Genomic DNA, 26,942 nt, shown 5'->3' with positions numbered 1-26,942 from the left:
TTATCCTGTATCTGCTTCCTGCATTTCCTGCATTTTTATTAAGTCGCCTTCAGAATGGAAAACTGCATATATCAGCAATCTCTACAAAAAATAAAGGCGACAGAAAAGATTGTAAGATCTACCGAGGGCTTAGTGTAACTAACTCAATCTGTAGAGTCTACGGGAAGATAATTAAAAGCCGAATTGAAGATTGCTGGGAAGACGTTGAAGATCAGAGTGGCTTTCGTACTGGTCGTTCTTGTATAGACAATGTGTTCTGCCTAAAACAAACAATAGAAAAGCGTTTGGAACATAATATGGAGACACATTAATGCTGTAAGGGAGTTGTACGATGATGTGACGAGTGTAATAAAGATTGGACAAAAAGTGACAAAAAAGATAAAAGTGATCAAAGGAATTCGCCAAGGCTGCTGCATTGCACCTACACTCTTTAATATTTATTTGGAGGGGGTTTTGGATATTTGGAAAAGAAAATGTGAACCTATGGGTGTTAAAATTGGAGACCATACACTGTACAGCTTGCATTTTGCTGATGACCAAGTAATACTTGCAGAAGATCAAGATGATATCCACTACATGTTACGAAAAATAGATGAAAAATATACTAAGTCTGGCTTATCAATTAATCCATCAAAAACAGAGTACGTAGTAGTGGGAGGTGAAGGAAAGCACTTAGAACTAGGAAGCAAACAAATTCAAAATACTGATAGCTATAAATATCTCGGTGTAAACATTACAAACAATGGTCGGAATACAAAAGAAATAGCTACTAGAATTGGCCAAGGAAATTCAGCAATACGTCAACTGAATAGTATACTTTGGAATAACCACATCACCCGAAACACAAAAATTAGGATATACAAAAGTATCATAGAAAGCATTGCTACATATGGTTCAGAGCTTTGGGTAATAAAGAAAAATGACGCATCCAAAATACAAGCAATGGAAATGAATTATTGGAGATGTTGCCAACTCACTAGAAGAGATAGAGTAAGGAATACTGAAATCAGAGAGCGTATGGGCATAGACATTGACGTCCTGGAAACTATAGAATGCAAAAGGCTGAAATGGTATGGCCATGTAGAAAGGATGAATGATCAACGATGGCCAAAGAGAATGTTACAGTGGATCCCCACCAACCGCAGGAAAAAGGGAAGACCAAGAAGATCGTGGAGACAAGAAATAAAAGGTGCAATGGAAGATAGGGGTCTACAAGTAGATGACTGGAACGATCGCAAGCGTTGGAAGCTAGGTTCCGAGAAACGGCGGCAGCTGTAATAAACTCGTTATATATATATATATATATATATATATATATATATATATATATATATATATATATATATATATATATATATATATATATATAAAGTCGCCTTCACCTTGACCTACTCTGTTCAAGACTTCTCTGTTTGAAATGTGTTGAACCCATGATATTCTGAGCATTCTACGATATAACCACATCTCGAAGGCTTCTAATTTGTTGAACCTTCATAACCCAGGTTTCACATCCATACAGTAATACAGGATACACATAACATTTTAGGAACTTAATTCTCAGCTGTAAGTTCAGCTGAGAATTGCTCAGAATAGATCTAAGTTTCATAAATGCTCCTCTTGCAATTTCTATACGAGTTTTAATTTCTTCATCCGGATTTAGTGTCTCGTTTATCCAACATCCTAGGTATTTAAAATGGCTAACTTTTGTTATCGGTTCATTATTGACAATTAGTTGTATAGCGCCGAGGTCTTGTTTACTAACCACAAGTAACTTTGTCTTTGTTGTATTTATGCTTAGTGCCACGTGCTTATAGCCAATAATTATTGTATCATAAAGTAAACAATTATTCACATATAGCTTATCAACAAAAAAAAATTGAATTTTTTAGCCATTATGGATTAATATTTACAAATAGACAGTTTTTAATCAAAATTAATGAAAATACACTTCCATTATTTATGATTATTCTTCTTTTATCAATTAAAGAAGTCTGCAACAGTAGGTTTAATTCAGCTATTAATATGATATCGTAGGCTTCTGTAGAATCTGTCAAAATATTCCCCAGCTGAGTGAACCGACTATACAAATATTTCTTCGTCCATATTTCAGAACGCTCAAATGACAAGTGAATGGGACTGAACGGACAACGGAACTGACCGTGTAAAAGGCTTTATTTTAGTTTAATTATATTTTGTTATTACAAAAGGTTTTTAACTTTATAATATCTTATATTAAAGAAACAGTAAAAATTATAACCAGTTGGCATATCCAGACTATCATTATTTACACAGATGGAAACAGCTCTAACGACTGAAATTTCTGACTCTTTAGTATGGATGATTCACACCTCTACGTTAAACATTTCTTATACATCTTAACCTATATAATATAAGCAAAGTAATTACATATTAATATTAAAATTTAAATGGGAAATTCCCAGTGGTTGGCTATATACTGTAATTCTAAAAAGCTTATTATGAAGGAAAAACTTCTTGAGTAAGATGGTATAAAATTTATTAAAAATTCTAAAAATTATTCAAACTGGATTTATAAATTTCAGAACGTTTTCAATCCTATCGGATCATCATCAGTGAAAACCTTAGAAATAAGTATTACCACGTAAAAATAAGAACAAATGAGTAACATGTTGACTGTTAAGTTGAACCTTACTCTATATAGTATTTAAAACTAGCCCCACAATGAGGTCAGATGATCCTTAAATTATATAATTAAAGTAATAAACATTATAATTATTAAAACATTTTTAAATATCTAGCTACATCACAGAACGTTTTCGGAATAACTATTCCATCATCAGAGCTTCCTAAAATAAGTATTACCACTTTAATTAAAGTAAACGTGAAAGTTAAAATTTTGACCAAGGTTATTACAAAAGTGTGGTTTAATATCCACAAGGAAACTAAGTTCCTGTGTTTGGCTGTATACCATATATTAAAAATTTTGAATAAAATCCTTTGTATAAAAAGGTATATAAAAAACCCAGTTGGGCTATGTTAAATTGGCAAAACGTTTTCGGAATAAGTATTCCATCATCAGTACCAAGTTAATACATGGATGTAGCCACTAAATATGGGGTTACAAACCCTTTAAAAATTGCTAATTGAAATTTAGTTTACATAATGTCTGTTTTACAATTTAGATGGTAAAGTTACCGTTGGATTGGTAACATGGCGACATATGACTCTGCAATAAGTTGCAAGTCCTGAGACGGTATGTCTACGAGGACTTCAAGTTGGAAGGAGTTGCTTTATTGAAGTCCTCGTAGACATACCGTCTCAGGACTTGCAACTTATTGCAGAGTCATATGTCGCCATGTTACCAATCCAACGGTAACTTTACCATCTAAATTGTAAAACAGACATTATGTAAACTAAATTTCAATTAGCAATTTTTAAAGGGTTTGTAACCCCATATTTAGTGGCTACATCCATGTATTAACTTGGTACTGATGATGGAATACTTATTCCGAAAACGTTTTGCCAATTTAACATAGCCCAACTGGGTTTTTTATATACCTTTTTATACAAAGGATTTTATTCAAAATTTTTGTGGTTTAATACTTACTGGATTTACATGTTTGAAGCCACTAAATATATGGGTAAAAACCCTTTAAATGTACTTAGATTAACTTTGAATCAGATTTTTGATATTAAAAAACTAGGATGTTTATAAACGGAATTGGTCACATGGTAACGTAGGACTCCACTGGAGTTGCTAGTGCTTAGATGAAGTGTCTGTGAGGACTTTTTGATAGCAACTGATTAAAATGACATATTAGTACGGAAGTCTGAACAAAGCAGTCAATGTAACCGGAGTAATGTGTCTAAATGTGAAAATTTGATTAATTAAAACAGTGGCAACCATCAATATGATGGAATTTAGAGTGTGGTGTACCCTGAAAGTTTGTTGTAAAAAATGTAAACTCCGTATTATTGTGTGGTTGAAGATTGATAAAAGTGTTACTTTTGGTAACACTTTTTTGGAGTTCAAGGATTTAGAAAAGTATCAAGGATGATTCCTTGATACTTTTGTTCAGTCACTTGAGTTGTACTAAAAATATGATCTAGATATGATCTTCCAGCTTGGAATCCTGCTTATTATTATATTTCATAATTTTTTATGCATGTATGGGCAGGTTATATGGAAAAATACTGAAAGAAAAACTGGTAAAATCTATCTCAAATAAAATCGGAGAAGATCAGGCGGGGTTCACGGCAGGAAGATCTTGCATAGACCACATTTATACACTCCAACAATTAATTGAAAAAAAAATGGCAAAAAATAGACCAGTACACATGGCATTCATAGATTTAAAAAAGGCATATGACACGGTCCCCAGAAAACAACTATGGAACACGATGAAGGAAATCGGAATAACTCAGAGGTTAATAGAAGCCGTAAAAAACCTTTACAACAACAACAAGGTAAGAGCAATAAATACTCCAACGAATTTAAGACCACAAAAGGCTTATTGCAGGGATGCTCTACATCTCCGACACTGTTTAAGATATTCCTCGAACAAATATTAAAATCATGGAAAAGGCAATGTGAAGGGATGGGAATACCAATCCGGGACAACTTCTTGTACACATTAAACTTTGAAGATGACCAAGTGGTAACGGCTCAAGATGAAAAAGATCTGTGCTATATGCTCCGAAAATTAGAAAAGGAATACACAAAAAATGGACTGGAAATAAATCTAGAAAAGACCGAATATTTAACAACAGAGCAAGAACCAGTGAGAAACTTGGAAATGGACGATAATAGGGAAATTAACGGCACTGACAAATTCAAATATTTAGGATTCATACTCTCAAAAAATGGAACTACCGAGCAAGAGATAACCAGCAGATTAGCACAGACAAGAACATTTATTAAACAAATGAACAGGGTATTGTGGGATAGACATATTACCAGAAATACAAAGAAGACAATTTCTAACACCTTGGTACGCAGTATAATGACCTATGGAGCAGAGAATTGGGTAATAAATAAACAAAACAGGTCCAAAATCACAGCAACTGAAATGGAGTTCATGAGAAGAAGCTGCAGAGTGACAAAAATGGATCGCATCAGAAATGAGGAGATAAAACAAAGAATGGGAGTAGAACAAGACATACTGAGCTACATCGAAGAAAAACGTTTAATTTGGTATGGACATGTGAGAAGAACAGATCATACAAGGTGGATAGCAAAGATTTCGGATTGGAGCCCAAGAGGAAGGAGGAAAAGAGGTAGACTCCGAAGATCATGGAGGGATGAAGTGGACGAGGCCATGGAAAGACGAGACCTTAGAGATGGAGAATGGCAGAACAGAAAGGACTGAAGACGTTGGCTGAAAGAAGGAAGGCGGCGACAGCTGTAAAAATCCTTGTATAGATAGATAGATAATTTTTTAAGATTTTTCCGTATAATCGACTAAACGTTCCGTGTAGTCGACATACTTTACGATAAATGTTATTGGAAACATAGAAATACTAAACAAAACTACAATTAGAAGGGACTATTGATAGTGATTGTAAGTGAAAAAATTATTATATTTTATTTTCTGTTTTAACATTAAAACGTCTAAATATTAAAGCATAATTTATAATAATGTTACAATAAATATTATGACGCATATATTATTTCTAACCCATTCGTCTTTTCTAGATCCTAAATATACCTGCCGGCAGAAATTTCTAGACCCAGGAGTCACCCTCCGATATAAAAAACCTGCTTTTGATGGAATTCCTTCGAAGGAAGGTCATCGATTCTTCGCCGTAATTCTCGATTAACGGCATTATATATATATATATATATATATATATATATATATATATATATATATATATATATATATATATATATATATATATATATATATATATGGGACATTATATTTAAAGGGACAGTTAGTTTTTGAAAATCGCGTCGAGTTTTTAAAATGTAACGTACGTAGTGTAATAAATGTAGATAAATTATATAATTATTAGTGTGAAATAAATTAGTTATATTGTAGAAATAAAGACTTTAAATAAACTTGTAACTGTTATAAGTGTAGAACCTTTGATACTAAATAAAAACAATAAATTAGATTAATAAAAATACAACAGTAAAATGTAAAAGTTTTACCTTCTTCTCGGTATACCAGACCTAAAGTCTGCCAAAAAGCAGTATACTTGTTTCCCTCTTCTCTTAACCTAGTTCTCGCGACTTCGTGTGGATAAGCGATGCAAGAAGCAACAGTTTTCGAAATTGCGCCGGCCAACATAAACTCCAAAAAATCTTTTGAACTCCTTTCATCGCTGACGTGCGATCTGTGCGCTATCAGTTTGGCTTTTATGGCTTCATATATCACAAAATGGACGATCGTTTCCGATATACCCATGTAGGAAGCAGTTATGCCTTTATAAAATCCTAGGATGCCCTGAAAAAAATTCAAGTTTAATTTCAAATAAGAACCGAAGATACCTCCAAAGTAACGTATCTACTTAAATAAAGGTTTTTACACTAAAATGAGCATTGGATATTTTCACATCTTTGAAGGTTGCTTTAAATGGTATTCTTATCGAGTTTTTTACATTAAGGATGATGCGACAATTCTCAATGCGCCTTTCAGTATAAAAACCTCGATTAAGCAGGTATGTTACATGCATTGTAGATATTGTACAAGTGATGATATACACTTTATGAAAGTTGAATACTGTTTAGCTTGAGCACTTGTAAATAGACCTAAATATAAAGTTCATTTTTTAATTCTTACATATCCGGACTATTTTGAAAAATGTTAATCCAGCATGCATCCAATAAATTTGAACACATTATATTGAAAAGAAATAACACGAAATAACAATATTACATAGTTCTGAAAATATTTTCTTGTCAAATGTTTTACACTGAATATTTGATGTATGGAAATAAACCACAATGAATTATAATAAAAATTACATTTTTTCCATCCATCTTGATATTTTGAAAGTCGTTTTCAATAATTGTTTTTATAATATCCAGCATCCAACGGAATCTCTCTGTTATAAAAAAGATGTAAGTACTAAGTACTCTGCCAAATAATAGGACTAGCTCCATTCTTCTGGCATTTTATTGTGTTTTATAATCTTGTTAATTAATGTTGCCAGTTGATCCATTATTGCAGCTCCACAATATTTCAACAATTCATTTGGTATCCCATCTTTACCTGCAATTTTCGGTTTTTTGGTTTTTTAAGTGTTTTTTGTATAGCTTGTCTCAAAATAGATCGTCTTGGTTTTTCCGTTGTTAAAGGACTAGTGTTATTATTGCCATTATTAATCGATAAACACTTATTAAATTTCTACCTGACCGCTTAGGGATGAATCAGGTACGACTAATGTTGAGGGAATTAAAATTAATAGGTAGTATCAGTCATTAAGAATCTGTGCGTGCATACCATTTTTCAAAGTAAAAACGTTGCGCGTCATAATTTATATAAAGTGACGTCACTTATATTTACAATTTCCAGAACGTCAACCTTAGAGTTCAAATTTTCCTAACACAGCTAATAATACGAAACCCATATGGAACTGCTCGATCTTTCATAGGCGTCAACATGGTAAAATAATCATAAAAATGTAATCATCATTATATTGGAAATTTTAGAATTATATCGATTAAATAACCAAAGACATTTGTTATTATTAATAGTATAAATTTTATGAAATAACTCTTTAAGTCTAATATTCCACAAAACAATAATTTTAATTAAATAAATTAGACAATCGGACGAAACTTATATGGGATTACTTCAAATTTTAATGACAATTCAGCGTGTGGAAAAATTGTATAAAGTGTTGCCGCTTTTTTAGAGTAAGAATTTTTTTTATGTTTTTATTTCTTACACAATTTGATCATAATATTTATTATATATTAATCAATTGTATTTATAAATACATATTAAATTTAGATTAATAGCTTTAATAACTAATTATTGTTGTGTATTGTGATTGCCAATCAATAAGTTCATAATATTCACTAGTATTGAAATTTAAATCAGGAATTAGAAATTCTCATACATTCGTGTCCAAAGTAGGTATTTTTGTGCGCGTCTTCAACATTCTGCGTAAAGCAAGTTTTCTTATGGCAGGACGAACATCAGAAAGCATTGCTAGGAGAAGATTCTCCGGATACAAAAATACGAATTTCTATTGATAACAGGATCTATGACGGCTTTTAACTCGTTGCTCAGGTAGCGTCACAATTGAATCATTTTAAAGACGTATCTTGCTCATTTACTACACGATGGCTTTGTTTTAATATTAAACCACACTGGCGCATAAACTTTTACCACAAATTCAGACAAAGATCTGAAAACCAAAGAGGGATTTTCACTTTCGACGTAAGCACACAATATACGATTTGCCTTTGTAACCCATCGTGCATGTGATAGTTTACCCGGATTACGAGTTGCTAGATCTATCGAGCACTTTCCACTAGAAACCGAATGACAAATTTCGTATAAGTACTTTTGATCACTGCTAAGGTCCCTTATAACTGCAGCATCTAATTGTGGTAGAGTGGTATGAATAGGAACAAAATGGACTACTGGCAAATTCTCGCAAGACTCCAATAGTTTACCTATAGTGCCAGAGTATTCACGAGGTCCCGAAGTTTCTCCATCGAGATATTGAAAGATATGCCGGAGGGGCAATTCACTCATGTGTAACAGACAAATTGACCACTGTAGAGGACGTTTCAGTTTTGTCTATAAAAGTCGTAAAACCTCATTCTTCCTCCCAGTGTTGACTGCTGTACCGTCATAGCCTACTACTAAAAGATTACCTGTGCCAATACCGGATTCTTCAAAAAAAATTAATATAGATATGTGCAATATGTCTTCCTGTACCTGACGTTGGAGTAATGTGATTTAGATATTTAGAACCTGGTTCTTCAAGTAATGAAATGTGTTCTTCGGTTTTTATCTTGCGATGAAGTTTATCTCCAGCCTTTTCCTGGCACAGAATTTTATCCTTTCTGCCATCGAAGTATAATCCTTTTATCTCTGCGGTGGATGATTCGAATTCACTTTGCAGAGCAGAACGGTGTTTTTGACGTGCTCTTCGGAGCTTACTTCGGTCAATAACGAAAGAGGTGTCTTTTTCGAAATAACTCCCAGATCTTGCAGTAGTGCAGATGCAAGTGCTGCTGCAGACCAGTCTGATATGCCAAATTGATCCGAAATCCGTGTTAAATTGGGAATAGATAATCTCAGTTGCTGACTGCGACGTGATATGATTGTTGAAGTTTCAGGTTTAACCTCGTGTTTGTCTGAAATATTCTAAGTTCATACGACAACTCAAAATCGGATGAATAGGATATATTGTCTTCCTTGAAATTTGTAACATTATCTTGTACATTATACTGCGGACTGTGATCTTTAAGATAATTTTTCTCTTTTTCTTTAAAAATTCTTTCATACTCCTTGGCCTTAATTTGTCGGTCTTCTTTGGCTTGTAGTTTTTCCGTATCGAGTACATCAACGTTCCTAATGACAAATTTTCTCTTTGAACGTTAATCTTGTATAAAGTCTCTTTCTAGAGGTGGTATTTTATGTTTTTTATCACAAACACATGAATCAAATGGAACACATTTACATGCAGCGATATCAAAGAGTTTTCTTGAATCATCCTTGAACTTTTTTACTCTTAACTTATGTCTCATTACGTTTTTGTTTTGGAAATCTGATAAGAGTTTGGTACTTACTTAGGATATCACGAATTAATCGAATAATGCGATTGCTTGATACAGTGGGAACTGAGGCTTTTTCCCAGATGGTTTCTATTTCACTGGTAAGTAGTTGAGAAATAAATAGAACACTAGGATCCTTTCCGGAATCCATACCTTTTAGTTCATTTCTAATAAGTAGATATCGCTTCATAACATCTTCTATAGTTGGCAAAACATTAGAAAGTATATTTGCAGGTGCACCAAATATAGAACAATTAGTAGTGCCCCTAGTGTCTTTCACTGGCAAACTCATTACGTACCGATTAATTATTACTTCTTCGAACTAACTTCGTCGAACCGATCTAGCACGAAACAGATCAAAAAACATTTCACAGGAAAAGAACATTTCACGGGAAGCCTTTACCAGTGGCGTAGCTTTATTAGGCGAACATTGAACATTATTTGATGAGATTTTTGATCTGTTTTATTTTCAAAAAGATTGCTCATAGTTTTATTTGGGTGACAGATAGAGCTATAGTGACATTGTTTTTAACTAAAATAATAGAAAATAATTAACATCGATAAAAGCAGCTTCTTTTATTTATTAAAAGTAAAAAATAAATAAAATCGATTTTTCTTGATTTTTTTTTCTTTTTTTTATGCGCGGTAGAGCCCTGAAGATATTTTTATTTTCTACTGAAATTTTAGGAGCAAGTATACTATAGGTAGGGTCAACTTTTCGCAGGTATTATATGTCAAACAAAATATCAATTTTTTCGCTCCACTCTATTGAGCATACCTATGTGGCATCAAGTCAAAGTAAAGGTGAGGACAGAAAATAGTTGTGAGTGCTAGTGTCATACAGTTAATTAAAACTCTACCGATATATTATAAATAATTTGTCCGTAGAAAGCCGAAAAAATTCAGAACAACATATTGTAAAAGCTGAACAGTCCTATGTGTCCATGCAAAGTTATAAAGTACAACCCATTGTAATAAATAATCCAATTGACGACCAAATGAGGGCCGAGAATATTAATTTTGGGACCCCAAAAAAGATGCAAAAAAGTTTATCACTTTTACCCCCGGGCTTCCCCCTAAAAACCCCCTCTCTGGTTGGTAAAAACGCAAAAAAATCGATTTACGAAGAATCTGTACACCGTAGAAAAAATGTTTCAAATAAAAAATGTAGCTGAATGAACCGTTCTCTTGGAAACAACGCTTGAAGCGACCGTCGATTTTGCATGTCAGTTACGCGCGCAAAATCAATGTTCAATATAATTTGTATCAGCTCGACGGTTAAAATTCGATATCTTTTGATTCAAGTGACGTATCAACAACAATCAAGATGCGTTTTAAAGGTAAAGAGTGCAGCTTTCGTGTGCAATTTCTGTATTTTGTCGCAAATAAACTCAGATTTTAGACAGGTGTTAAATAAACGTGGCGCGATTTTTGCCATTTTTTATGATTCTAAAGAGATCAATACAATATATCCCTTTCATCTACTGGCCACTATGAAGTTTCGATTACTTTACGAGTCTAACCTTTAAAACCTATAGCATGAAATTTTAGTTTTGAGTTTTGGCAACAAATGTGAGGCATTCAAAATATGCTTAAAAAACGCTGGATTTAAACTTTCACACAACAAACGATCTAAAACATTTAAAACTTTTTTCCAATTACACTAGTACGTTTTTCAAAAGAACAGAACTTCTGCAATAAACTACACCCAAAACCGTCTTCTTAAATGTATTCCCCGTGACGTGTGATTGTTTATAATGTAAAACATTAAATTCTGCGTTTTTTATTCATATTTCAAATGCCATATATGTGACCACAACTCAAAATTGAAATTTCATGTCATAGATTTTAAATATTGATCTCTAAAAATGGAAGTTTTACGACAACTGGTCAATTGAAGTTATCAATTTTATTGATCTCACGAGAATCGTAAAGAATGGCAAAAATCGCGCCACGTTAATTTATTTAACACCTTTCTAAAAAATGAGTTTAATCTCGGCAAAACACAAAAACTGCATACGAAAGGTGCACTCTTTGCCTTTAAAACGCATCTTGATTTTTGTCGATGGGACATTTGGATCAAAAGATATCGAATTTTTACCGTCGAGCTGATATAAATTTTATTGACAATTGATTTGGCGCGCGTAACTGACATGCAAAATCAACGGTCGCTTTAAGCGTTTTAAGAGAACAGTTAATTCTACACAAAAAATGCTTATAAATATTTTTATTTAAAATTAGCTCAGCTACATTTTTTATTTGAAACATTTTTTTCTACGGTGTACAGATTCTTGGTAAATCATTTTTTTGCGATTTTACCCCCCTGCGATGGGGTTTTAAGGGGAAGCCCGGGGGTAAAAGTGGTAAACTTTTTTGCATCTTTTTTGCGGTCCCAAAATTAATATTATCTGCAAAATTCAGCTTCTTCGTATGATTTTTAGAGGTCAACTCTCTGACGACTGGACTATATATGATTTCTGTAGAGATCAATTTAGCAGTAACTATCAATGGTGACTCATCATCCAGCCCCATTTTCACATCCATTGCTGGATATAGGCCTCCTCCAAACGTCTCCAGTTCTCTCTATCTCTAGCTGCTGCAATCCAGTTTGTTTCTATTCTCCTTAGGTTGTCGGTCCATCGGGTGGGTGGTCTGCCTCGACTTCGCTTGTCGGCTCTTGGTCTCCACTCCAATAATCTCTTCGTCCATCTTCCGTCTTCCATTCTAGCAACATGTCCAGCCCACCTCCACTTTTGTTTATTGATTCGCGGTATAATATCGTCTACGCCAGTTCGTCGGCGTATCTCCTCATTTCTCACGCGATCTTTCAAGGTCAGGCCCAGCATTGATCTCTCCATTCGCCTTTGTGTTACCCTCAGTTTTTCGGCAGTAGCTTTCGTTAAAGTTAGGGTCTCCGTTCCGTAGGTCAAGACTGGTAAGATGCATTGGTTAAATGCCTTCCTTTTCAGGTGAATTGGGGCATTTGTTTTAAAAATGTCTCTCATCCTTCCATATGCCGCCCATCCCAACGTGATTCGTCTATTTAGCTCGCAATGGTGACTATTTAACAGTATATGTGTAATTTTACTAAGCTTAACATTAAACTTCAATTCTTACATCCAGTTTAAAACAAAATAAAGGTTCTACGTGTTATAAAAGAAGAGATATTGTAGTGGACAGTTCACCCCTCCACTTTTCCGTGGCGGTATTTTACGAGTACCATTACTTTAACGAGTTATAATTTTTTACACCTTCTGTATGCGATCTATATATTGGATCATAAAACTAAGACCTTCATTTAAAATCCTTTCAATTTGCAGCTCTTAATGTTAATAAACAATGGAAATATGATTTGAAGAAAAATGCTATGTATTCTTATATACCTTAAAAATGAAACTAATAAATGATTCAATGATTTTTTCATAGATAGGGTGGTCTGAAACGACTTATTAGTTCACTAAATGGTTTGCTCCGCCTATATTTAATTATCAAGTCGACTTTAGAGCTAGTCTTATTTGTAGTATTTTTTAAAACAATGTGAAATTAGCTAAGTGTGTAAAATGTCTATAACGGAATTCTCCATTTTATAACGAAAACAAAATAATTGAATTTTAATATGAAAACATACTCCGAATAACAAACGCCTTAATTAAAATGTTGGCATTCAATTTTCCAGCAACCCACGTATCTAATTTATAAAATTACCCAAATAAGGTTTCATGAATATCCTTGTTAGATAAAAAAATCTTGAGATGTATCGATTAAATGACAATTATATATGAGAATAAATATACATAAATATACAACGAAGCAATAATAACGATATAATTTTGGTGAATATCTTTACTAATATTGTGATATCTCGTATGGAATTTATGGTATCAGTTGATTGTTTTGATATTTATATTAATTTATATCAAAGTTTTTTTTTTTTTGTGGCTTTAGCACTTAGCTATTTAGCCAATTACATATTGAGATATAATAAAAGAAAAATTACTAATATCAATATTCTGATATAATTAATACTAAAGAAAAAAAAAAGTGTATGCATATACACATAAGTGCATACATAAGTGTACATTATACTATACAGTGTATACATACATAAGTGTATAATCTATACTATTAATTGCTAGTGCAAAAAGTGTATCTATTCGAGTCAAAAAACCTCATAAAATCCCTATAACTGAATCAAACAAAAAGAGAAAATTATATCAAGAAAAAACAAATATAAGGAACAACAGGGATACTCACTTCTCGTCCAGGGACCCATCAGGACATTTGTTTAAAATCAAAGTTAGATAAGAACTGAGAGGAAAGCTTTTGAGAATATACTAAAATAAATACTTGCCCCAAACAAGCAGAAAAAGATGAATCAAATCGAATCTAGAACATTATGAACCTTGTTTAGGCACTATACCTCTTCAAGGTAGGGCCTCCTTTTCTTTTTGCAGGAGTTTAGTGGGAAGAGCAATATTAGCTGCAAGAGAGAGTGAAAGTTTGCTGCTAGCAGAGCGGGGGAAAGCAGAAGATGGGTGAAAGTTTTATTTTGTAGGTGAAGAATTCAAAACTTGTCTCGAGAAGAAAGCACCTTCGCTGTTATCAGCCATACGATGGGAACCTCTCTTAGATGAGTGTTTTTGGGGTGCAGCTTATTCTACCTGCGACATTTTATGGGAGTAGCTTCTAGGACGTCATGGTACTTATCAGGAAGTACGTTACGAGTCAAACGTAGAAGTTTGACGAATGAAACTTTTTTATGGGGATCCTGGTGAGTATGTGTCCTAGGCGATGGCAAGGAGTTTTAAGGGTCTCTTTGGCTCGGTTGTTAGAGCTGTCTATCGTGCGTGATACATATCTCTTGTTGAGAGAACGGATTCCGCTCTCAATAGTGGGAAAGTTGGTGAGTGGGTGGATTAGTGCAGGCAGATAGTCGAAACGTTTTCTCATGCATTTCCGCAGGATTTTTCTTTCAATGGCCAAGATGCTATTGCTTTGGCGCGTGTTAATTGACGCGTAGATACACGCCTTGTATTCGATAATTGGCCTGATAAAAGTTTTGTTAGTTTTAGAACTAGTGTATCCTAGTTTTACCAGACAGTGGACTAAGGAGATTAGCTCTTTTTCTTACTCTATCTAGAGTGTGTTTGATATCAATGTCAAAATTGATTGTCCCACTAAAATAGACTCTTAAATAGGACACCGAGGGTCTGAATTCGAGCCTTTCTCCTAAGATAACTATCTGGTTCCTCTCGTCCGCTCTACAGCAGGGAGATCTGAATGTGACTCTCCATATGTTGCATCATCTTACAATTTTGTCTAATTTATTTTGAGCTCTGTCGAATACAGACGAGTGTCTTAGCGTCCCTCGGAGGGTACCTGCGGAAAGGAGTGCTGTATCATCAGCATATAGCAAGATCGACTCTGACCTGTTTATGGCGTGAGGGATGTCACTATTGTAAGAGCTAAAGTTGAGCACTGGGGGACTCCAGCTAGTGGAGTGAATGGCATTTAGAATTTGTCAGCTACCTTGACTAGAATTATCCGATCGGAGAGATAGGAATGTACAACTTTTACGAAGGATGTACGCAGTCCAATACGGTGGAGTTTTTCAATCAGTTCAATGATGAAGTGTGCCTCTAGGATTTCTATGAGTCTCTCCATGAGGATTCTCTATAGACAAAAAGAGAAATCAAACGATTTCTACCTAGCGAAACCAAATTCAAATTTTTACCACTGTGTTTCCTAAAACTTGCGAAACAAACAGCTGGATAAATTACTCGGCAAGGGAATCTAAAATTGCATTCCACATGCCGTTCATCCTGGTCAAAATTCGATATATTCTCTATAGACTTTACCTACAGTGTTTAAGAGTGAAATTTGTCTGTAGGATTCTGTAGATAAACACTTTTCAAGGGGTCAGAAAGGATTTCAATATTAAACATGCATTAATTATGTGTGTTAGCAGCGGCATGTTACTCTGGAAGTTTTTTGAGACATCTTTTGTGTCAAAGGAGGAGAGTGTTTTTACCAGTGTTACACATCTACCTGACGGTGTCCTCTTGCACAGTTACCAAGAGTTACCATCGGATGAGGATAAGCTTCCATGTGCGGTACAGGGTTATAGAGTATATCTTCCACCCTCCGTTCGGTATCCTGTCGTGTACGCTCATTGAAATTAGGACTGTTTGGGGAAATGAGGTTGTTTGGGGAAATGATGATAGGAGGAATGCCAATACAAATAACTTCGTATCATATGAATAAGGTAAAAACTAATAAAAAGTATAAAATATGAAGATTTTGGTGAAAGATAAACTAGGTATACATTTACGAACTCGAGCACTTGGATGTTATACTCGTCTAATATTTTAGATCTCACAAATAAATTATTTTAAAGATTTTTTCAATGATTTTTCTAGAATGAAACTTTTCTATGTTAAAATTAAAACATTTTATTTGCGTTTACATGCACTTTTTTTACTTTATAATATGAATTGTTGATGCACTTTTCTTCTTTATTGTTGGTTGTATGTATATATTGTTGATGTTGCATGTTGAATTTGTTGAATTTAAAACTTATTACGAGACTGTATTTTCAGTTAACTATGTCTAGAGATTATTAATTTTTGTCGCTTAGAATACGTATAGTACTTAAGTCTACCTTTTCGTAATAAATTATGTGTTGGGGTTAGAGCATTCATACGTCAAGATAAACGAATTCCTTTTTTTTTAAATCACTTCATTCAACATAATCCATCTGAGAATTTTATCGGTTTTGCTCATTGCTCATAATTTAGTTAAATGGTTATTATTTTATCAAGAGAACAAAGATTTTAAACAAAACTACACTTCCCCTTTCCAAAACTTAATTAGCTTAGGTCTAATTAATAAAAAGCTAAAATCCAATCTTGCCAGTTCCAAGTTGCCAGTTAGTATTGGAATATCAATATGCATTTATGATCGAGAAACTCACAATTTTGTGGTAAGTGTTCACTCTGCGTTTTAATAAATTGTGATATTATGAGATCCTTTTTTTACGTATATTTATATAGACCTATTTTAATATTGGATTTCTGCCGACGGGGTTAACCACCATTCATTCTGATTTGCTAGAAAAGGAATTCCGACCGGGTATGATGAATTTACTACCTGTTCCTTCGGATTCTGACATCTGTCATTCTCTAGGTCATTGGCCCTGTCTTTGAGTGTCAGCAAACTTTTACGTGAGTTCAATGTTTCATATTGATAATGTTTTTTGCGATTAGAGACGTTAGTTTTTATTATTAAATTTGCTTATTTTTATTGATAAGCAACGTTTTTTTTGAGAGTTTATTTTTAGTATGTTACTAGATGTAACGTATAATTTAGTAACGTTAATTTTAGTATAAACGAAACAACGGCCAATGGGATTCGTTCAGGTTGCAGTCAAATATTCATTTAATTGTCATTTTTTATGTTGAGATATTAAAGTTTTAATTAAAGTTATTTGCGTATTGAGTTTAATTAAATTATTTAAAGATTGCAATATATTTTTTTTAATTTTAAGATTATTGATCACAATATGTGTCCTCATTTTTTTTTATTAATATGTATGTATTTGTTAATAAAATTTTTGAGTATTAATAAACCATTTTTCAAAGTTTATTATTTTATTTTTGTAGACGATGTAAATCTTTTAAAGTATAATATTGAATACCGTAAAATGGGGTGAATAGTAACAAAACTTCCAAAATAGTTTTATGTCACATTTCAGGGGGTTAAAAGTAGTGGTAAAGGGGTAAATTTCTGGTTGCAAGTTGATAACACTCTAAATTTGAAGGGAAAAATAAGTTTATATGTTTGGCAGCATTAAGAGTCAGATTTATTGCAAGAATAATACGTTTTGTTTTAAGCAGATATTTCGTCATTTTCTAAACTTTACATGTATGTATTTATGTCACATATTTAGGATGTGTGCGGTGAATAGAAACACAGTAAACAGGTGTTTCTATTCACCCCACAAATACAAAACTCTTTATTTTTTTGTTTTATTAGTGGTAAACAGGACTGAAACATAATAATAATTTAGGATACCTATTGTATTTGACAAAATATCTAATATACTTGTTTGCTTTCAGCGTCCCAAGGAATTACAAACCTGTGAAACCAAACAAAATACAAGATCCAGAAGTTCTTTAGAAAGCCGTAGCCAATGAGATAGTCAATGGTCTCAGCCTCAGGAAAGCAGAGAGTAAATATGACATCAACTATAGTGTTCTTTATAGACATTTCAGAAAGGGTGATCAGCTAAAAAAGAGGGGGGGGACAAACCGCTTTAACTGAAGAGGAGGGAAAAACTTTGGTGAGTCGCCAAATTATTTGCAGTGAATGGGGCTATCCCATTGAGTCGTTCACTCTGAGACTTTTATTTAAAGATTCGCTTGACTTCAAAGGCAAGACCATAAAGCAATTTAAAGACAATTTACCTGGTCGGGAGTTTGTCTACTCTTTCTTGAAAAGGCACCAGGCTAGCTTGTCATTCCAACTATGCCAAAACATAACATTCCTCCATCGAATATAATAATTGTGACAAAACTAACTTATCTGATGATCCGGGCAGAAGTAAAATAATAGCTAGACGAGGATGTAAATATCCTGAAAGGGTGATGAATTCTACTAGAAGCTCCATCTCAGTGATGTTTTTTGCTACTGCCGATGGTCAAATTGTGTTCCCTTACGTAGTGTATAAAGCCCTAAACTTGTATGAAAGTTGGATAGAGGGCGGTCCTGAGGGGTCTAGGTATAATAGGACCAAAAGTGGCTGGTTTGACAACTTCTGTTTTTCATATTATATTAAAACCATCATACTTCCATTTTTTAGACGATATGACGGTAAAAAATACTTGATCGGAGACAACTCAGTTAACCACCTGTCACTTGATATCATAAAAAGTTGTTCAGAGAACAATGTTCATTTCATATTTCTACCAGCAAACTCGACGAATCTAACACAGTCGTTAGATATAGCATTATTTCGGCCAATGAAAATTGCATGGCGGTCAATTGTTGTTGATTGGAAAAAAGGACCTGGCAGATATGAAGCCACTATACAAAAGAGTATGTTCCCTAGTTTACTAAAAAACTATGTAAAGCATGTAAATCAGAGAACATAATTGCTGGTTTTAGAAAATGTGGTATTGTGCCTCTTTGTCGCAATCAAGTACTAAAGATACATCTTTAAATGACTCAGGAGCCACAACTCCAACAGCCACATCTCCTGTCGCTGCTATTGACGACACTTTCAAGGAACTACTGAAAGCTCTCAGACAACCAGAAGCAACTGCACCTCGCAAAAAACGTGTGAAAGTTTCTCTTAACCTGGAAACAGTGTTTATGTGGCAGATTTTCCAATTCCAGAAGATTCAGTTCAGGTCGAACCTACTGGTGGTGCTACTACAAGCACTGACAATGGGAGTTCTAGTATGTCTAAAAATAAAATAACAATCAGGTCAAAAAACAAATATGGAAAAGTAAAAAAACATAAAAATGTTAATTCCTCATCTGAAGAGTCAGAGTACTCTCTCCAAGATAGTGATGCAGAACTTATTCTATCCGACTCTGAAGAATCTGATATGACAAACTATGCTCAAGAATATGACGGTAAATTGACGGAATTGTGAAAGTATATGGGAAAACTAAAAATGTATTTCGAATATACATTAGCAAAATTTCTTGCCTTGAAGACAATGTTAAATTTTATTACAAGAAATCAATTTCTAACAACACATTTTTAGCAACTGAAGAAGAGTGCTTTTTCCTGAGGGACGATGTAATGAAGAAACTCATGAAAACAAACATTAGTTTCCTTGATGATCTCAGTAACTTTGCCATCTATTAATTAGATTTACTTAACTAGCAATGATTCATTTTATTATTTGATATTTGGTCATTTATTATTTGATATTTACATTACATAATTTTTTTATCAAAACAAGTGTTGTTTCTTTTCACCCATGACAGTGCTGACTGTTTCTATAAGCCCTCAGGTTCTGTAGTTGAAATATACTTGGAAAACAGTGTCTGTTTCTATTTACCTCACTCAATGGGGTGAACAGACATAGCATGTTTAAATTTTTTAAATTTTTTTCCTTGTACTTAAAAGAAAATATAAGGGTTTAGGTTTCTAAAGGACTGCAAGACCCATAAACCAAGGTAGCTTTTAATGTCTTACATCATAATACTTTACGATATTTATATTCAAAGTTGAAAACTGTTTCTATTCACCCCATTTTACGGTATGTAACCTTTTTTACCGCTTATGGACAAATATGTCGATTTTCGTAATTTTTGTTGATACTTTGCTGATGTTTTCTGACGCATTTTGCCAGGTCTTTAAGAGAAATATTTATTTAATATATTTAATCTTGAGTTCCTTCATGAGTTTTAGGTTAAAACTCATTGGCGCCCATTTTGTTTTGCTGTTTAGCTGTATTCCGTGTTTCTTTGTCAAACCGTTATCTTTTATATTTGTCCACTGCTAAACGTAGACATCCCGTAAACTTTTCCACATATTGCTATCTTGAGCTTCTTGTATCCAATTATTCGTGGTGATGCGCTTTATATGATCCAACTAGATAGATCACCACGAATTGGATGCAAGAGGATTAAGACAAAAACAAGTGGAAGAGTTTACGGGATGCCTACGTTAAGCAGTAAACAAATATAGAATAATTGATAATGAATCCTTGTACTGAGGTCAGAGTAAAAAAGAACAAACACTCTAATTACGCTTAGAGTTAAAATATTGAATTCAAAAAATAACATACATATTTGCACATACATATAAAGCATACGATAAAGATAAAGCACATCTTAAAAATTGTAAATATTGCAATATTTATAACTTACCGAAGAAGCATATATCCTTCTTACGACTTGCATAGCAGTCACATTACTATTCCTATTAAAATCTAATTGGAGACGAGTCTTTACAAACCAAATGGGATTGGTGAGGGTGCTTGCCATGAATCCAGCACATGATGCTGAGCATACGTGGACGATCGGAGAATCCGGAGGCATTACCCCGTTCAAGAAGGCCTTAGCTTGCGAATATGTACAGAAGTAAACGGCCCTGGACGGAGCGACGCCAACAAGATTGGGCCCAAGACCTGTGAACGGAAAAAAAATTAAAATGCTTATAATTAAAATTATAAATGCGGGAAGATCCAAAGCAGGATAAATATAGAAAGGAAAATAATCTTATGGCTGCGTAACTTAAGACAATGGTATGGATGCACAACAATCGAACTACTTAGAGCAGCCGCATCGAATATCAGAGTAGCCATGATGATTATCTTTATAATTGTATTATTTATCTTAACAACCTAGTAAATGTTGTATTTTAATATTTGTTTTATAATAAATTTTATTCAAATAAAAAAATGAGAATAGACCAAAAGTGTCAAGCCTTTACCTCGCTCATTAGCATATCATTCTATTAAGTAATAAGTTATCATACCTATATATCAAATTAGGTTTGATATATAGGCATGATAACTTATTACTTAATAGAATATACCTACCAATTTGGTATACCAACCAAATATATGATATAAAATAATTATTATTTGATTGCGAAAGTACTAAACATACAAAAAAAAAACGGGTGTGGCATTCCAGTGGGACTGCCGGTAGAAGTTATACTTCTATACACGCGTTCGCCGTTACAAATTTATATGGGAGTCAATCTGCACAATCATTACATACAGATTGAACGAATTTAAAACGGAACATACAATTTAATATATGTCTGTTTGAACTGCATTTGAAATAGTGGACCAATATAAAACTTGGACAAAAATAAATCCATACAAAGTGATAGACATTGTATAAAATATCGTTCAACTATCTGTCTCCTTTAAAGGAAAGAGGAGCTTGCCTAATAGTCGGAGAGATAGAGCCGAAATTTTGGAATGATCAGTAATATGACATTTCTCTATTGGAATATATTCATTGTAACTGGGTTAAGACTTTGCCTTACAGGCGGACGCCCCTCGTGGTACAGGGGGTGGCTATACAGGGATGAAGTTGTAATTTTTTCGGAAAAATTAACGATCGATAATATGGCTGAAAATTTGCCCAGAGTAAGATCTTGGTATAACTAGACGAAATCCCAAAGGGCGGACGCGAGAGTGGATACATAAGGGGTGGCGGACAGGGGTGAAATTGCAATTTTTTGGGGAAAAATTAACGATAAGTAATATGTCCGCCATTTTCATGGCTCATTATTTAGCCCCTAAAAACTCTAAATCCAAAAGAGCGGACAGCTGGGTTGGTACAGAGAGCCATAAAACGGGGTCAAATGTACCACTTGCCTGCGCATTTTAGGTCTCAGTAACAATTTTCAAACTGATTTTATTATGATACTTTTATACCGATTGATTTGAAAATTTGTATGCTCACTTCTGTTACTATTCTGAAAAGCGTCAAGTAGAGTTTTCCTCAAAATTTTCCAAAAAAATTTCCGTAAATGAAAATTTTCGTAATTTTTTGAGATAAAATCTAATTTGTAGAATCCTTTCGATTTTCTGTCAGTTATACCATGATTTTTTTCCAAAAATTTTCAAACGATTTTTCCGATAAGAAAAAAAAATTTAGAAAAACTTTAAAAATTTCTTTCTTAACTCTAAAAAACTTTCTTACTCTCATTGATGTCATCACATTCATCATCTTCGTCACTTTCAATAATATCACATTCATTATCTGCTTCATTTTCAATCACTACTTCTCGAACTGATTCTGGCATCTGAGGTCCACTAAACCATTTAAATTTATATGTTTCATCTTAAAACTCCCAACCATGTTCTTCAACAATCAATTCTGTTGGTACTTTTTTATGAGCATTTGTCCAAATATTTGAAATATAATATACTCGCAGTAGATGTTGGTGTAATTCATCTTGACATGGTGGTAAGCTTGAAGCATCGAAATTTTTTAGTTTTTTTTTTAAAGGCTCGTTTACATCATGCAACTTATACTGCCGGTTAAATAGTGAAAATCTGACATCGTTTACTTTTCTTTTTGGAATTGTTCTCGTCAGTCCTATTCCATATAAGTGACATATGAAAGTTTCTAAGGTTTCAAAAACTTCATTACAATCGAAGTCAGTTTCACCAAGTTGGATAAAAGCATCTTGATACTTATTACATTTAGCGCATGCGTCTAGAATTACTGGTCTAAATGGAACGTGCATCATTATTATTTTAATATTTTAAAATAATAATGATGCAAAATTAATGTCCAAACAGAATTTGTAAAATTATAATTAACTAATGAAAAAAAAATTCAATCAATTTAAAAGTTAAAAAAAATATTGAAAATATCTACAAAGTAAATTTCAAAACTTAAAAAATTGATAATTCCACTATTAAATTAATTTTATTAATAATTATTTGTAAAATGTTAAAGGAATTCTACAAATTGAATTTTACCTATTGATAAATAGAAATAATATATTTCGTATTTGATTATTAATGTAATGATAAATCAAATTTTTCTTATATCTGTACAACCATTATTTAAGCAATATAAATTTAAAAACCTTTTTATTGTAATAAAAAATAAGTAAAATTACTATTTGTTATACAAAAAATATTTAATAGTTAACATTAGAAAATTACTTTAATTTAATAAAATATCAAATATCAAACATTTATTCAATTAAAAATTAATTCGTAAAATATTTATATTTAAGAAAAAAATGTGATTTGTAAAGTAAATATGACTTTAGTTTGAAAAAAAAAAACATTATCACCATGAAAATGGCGGAAATATTACTTATCGTTAATTTTTCCCCAAAAAATTGCAACTTCACCCCTGTCCGCCACCCCTTATGTATCCACTCTCGCGTCCGCCCTTTTTGATTTCGTCTAGTTATACCAAGATCTTACTCTGGGCAAATTTTCAGCCATATCATCGATCGTTAATTTTTTCGAAAAAAATGACAACTTCATCCCTGTATAGCCACCCCCTGTACCACGAGGGGGTCCGCCTGTAAGGCAAAGTTTTAACCCAGTTACAATGAATATATTTCAATAGAAAAATGTCATATTACTGATCAGTTCAAAATTTCGGCTCTATCTCTTGGACTATAAGGAAGCGATAAGTGGTTTGACAGCATAATAACTGCTTGTGTAGTCTAGTTTTTTCAGTGATTCTAGGCAACCTATTTGGGTGGAGTTTTGATTTGTTCTTGAATGAATTCAGAATCCAGCAGCCCGCTGAAGTATTGGATTTTTATAATATAATTATTTGACAACCTTTTGTTGGCCAACCACCTAGAGCGGAGTTGAGCCGAAATACATTTATTTCGTATGTTCCGTTTTAAATTCGTTCAATCTGTATGTAATGCTATAGGTAAGAGAGAGCAGAAAGAGAAACAGAATTAGGTATATAGGTATATTGTGCATCGTTTGCTGTATATAAACAACATTTGACCTGTAATACGAGTATAATAAATGAAGGATTGAATCAATATTTTAATGAAAATGTATATTTTTATTTTCATATAGAAATATATGAAAGGAGTTGAATGCAAAAAAAATTTTACACATACTCTGCAGTAAAATTCATTGTTTGACAATGTTTGACAAAATGACAATATACCTAACTTACTTACACATATGTTTAATTTGCCATCATAATAATATTAATAAAATAAAAATATTGTTTGGTGATACAACTGTCAATTTGTCTGACATTGACAGATACAAAATTTAATTGTTGTTTGTTGTGTATATAAGTACACATTTGAACTTTGTTGAGATATTTACAAGTTTTAATTTATAATTTAACATGCCTAACGAGGCTCAAGACAAATCTGAACAGAATGGAAAAATAATAATAATATTAATAAATATTAAATATATTTACAAAAGGAACATTTTTATTCTCGAGAGAAAGAGAAAGAAAATATATCTTCTGTCTTTCTCTCTTACCTACATCCTACATATGTAATGATTTTGCCGATTCACTACCGTACAAATTTCCAACGTCGAACGCGCGTATAGAAGTATAACTTCAAAATTATACATATATACATAACACTTTCACTGAACACTTGCAGGACAAGTTTTTATTTATATTTTTTTGTTATAAAAAGAATCACTACCATCTCCCCATAAAAAATTTCAGCTTGTATTAATTTGGTTCATTAAAAAGAAAAATAGAACAAAATAGACTAAGTAGACTGCAACTGAACACTTTCTACAGGCATATTGTAACTCAGACCCTGGAGGCCAGTTAGAAGATTGTCCTGAGGTTTCAAATCTAATTCTCACTTCTTGGCTTCTATAACTTGCAGATGAACGAGACTTAAAATCTTTCCCTTTAAAAAATATTTATTTGTTATTTAAAAAAATACAATGTACCTACTGCTACACCGATCTAACAATGACACAAGTAATGACAAATGAATGGTAAAGAAGCTTTTAATACAGTTATAGGGTAACGATTCAAAAAACTTATTAAGTTTTAATTCACGTATTTCGAATTTCGTTGTGCATAAAATTTTAATTCACATATTTTAAATTTTATTTTTGGGAGCAACCCAACTGGAGATCCGGTATCTAACCCGGGTGGAAAGTTGGATCGGGAACTGACGAGAGCGGGTGAAATGGCCGTCCGAAAAGGGGGTTTGGCATTGGGTTAACTACCTAAGCCTGTAAAAAACCTTTTGTTATGAGAGCTACAAAAGTAGTACCTGTACCCTGTACGTGAAATCAAATCTTAACTGTCTTTTCCTTTTTATTTCGATATACTCTGTACGAGTACTAGAAACCAATTCGCTAAGAATTTTGCTTAGTTGAGGAGATATGTTGTGGAATGCAATTTTTAGATTCCCCATGTCTCTCATAACATCTTTATCAACGTCTGTTTTGCCTTGCAATTCTTAGAAGGCACAGATTAAAGCGAAATTCTGAATTTGGTTTCGAAAATTAGTTTACGATTTTATTATCAGATGTCGCTACATTGCGTCTATACGAAGCCATGTTAGAGTTAACTGTCTTTTCCTTTTTTTCTTTTTATAGTCTTTGCCTTTTTTATACTGCATCAGCAGATAATTATTAAGCAGAACATTTCCGTTTGATGTTCAATATGAAAAAGGAAACATCTCTTATTATTTTTATTTTTCTGCTAATGCACCGAGTGTAGTGTAGTGTGATTTTTGAAGGGGTACATCCGGTACTTTTGTTTTGTTTCGATCACTATTGTTTTTTGTGTATACATGATATGTATACACTCAACACTAAATTTTGAATGTAGATGGCCTACGTAAATTTTCAATTTTCATTTTTTTTTTAAATAACATTCAATATTAAGATCATTTTTAAATATGTTTACTAGGTCATCGAGGGAAATTTATATTAAACAGTCTATGAAGATGTAAGAAGGTATTAATTTGTAATGGACATTTCTGTTTGTACGATCTAAATCAATATGTCCAATTAAATCTATGTTTTGGCTGATAATAAATATAGCTTGTACGTAACAATTATTGTTTAATTTATTTCACAATCTTCATTTCGCTTGGGCCACTTATAAATAATTACTAACAGGTTTGCTGAGCGAACATACAAGGTAAGTGTGATTGATACTGTTTATTTGTTTATATATGCATATTGGTTATTGTTTACTGTTATTTGTTTATATATGTATTTTGGTTGTGAGTTTTCTTTGGCCCTCACAAAAAAGACAACGTGGAGCCCTTTTTGGCAAATTTTTTATAACTTCTTTTCTGCCCTTTTTGGTAAATATTTTATAACTTTATTTATAATTTCTCTGTGTATTGTTTATCTCATAATTCTGGTTTAGCTCTAGTAGCTATCATCTAATATTTTTTTCTTTTCAATGTTTTTTTTGTCTATGTACTAGTAAAAATGATCCAAACAACCACACCTACATCTCTTTCGATTATGAGAAACATGGTCTCATTAATTTTGTGTGCCTCAATGCCTCAAACATTCTCCATCGTTATGTGCCACAATAGATAACAGCAATATACCAATTCTTGTGTAATAATGAGTTCTAAATTTGATAAGAAACATTTTAATTATGGGAAGTACAATTCTAGTTAATTAACCGTGATGCAAGAGCACATACGATGCAGGAGAAAAATACTTAAGAAATTAACAGTAGAAATGAACTAATTGCATTTGATCTATTCGAGACATATTGACCA

The 26,942-nt window shown here is 32.9% G+C and overlaps 1 protein-coding gene across 1 annotated transcript in view; it reads right to left on the bottom strand.

Moving 5' to 3' along the window:
• Positions 1 to 26,942, bottom strand: part of Rim2 (replication in mitochondria 2) — a 103,541-nt gene that overhangs the window by 8,401 nt on the left and 68,198 nt on the right. The window contains exons 3-4 of the mRNA XM_072526734.1: positions 20,612 to 20,871; positions 6,137 to 6,431 (exon numbers count right to left, since the gene is read on the bottom strand). Of these exons, the coding sequence (XP_072382835.1) occupies positions 6,137 to 6,431; positions 20,612 to 20,871 (555 nt within the window). The remainder of the gene's footprint in view (positions 1 to 6,136; positions 6,432 to 20,611; positions 20,872 to 26,942) is intronic.

Source organism: Diabrotica undecimpunctata, chromosome 3, assembly GCF_040954645.1.
Source record: "Diabrotica undecimpunctata isolate CICGRU chromosome 3, icDiaUnde3, whole genome shotgun sequence".
NCBI lineage: Eukaryota > Metazoa > Arthropoda > Insecta > Coleoptera > Chrysomelidae > Diabrotica > Diabrotica undecimpunctata.
This window is presented reverse-complemented; position numbering and strand designations above follow the sequence as displayed.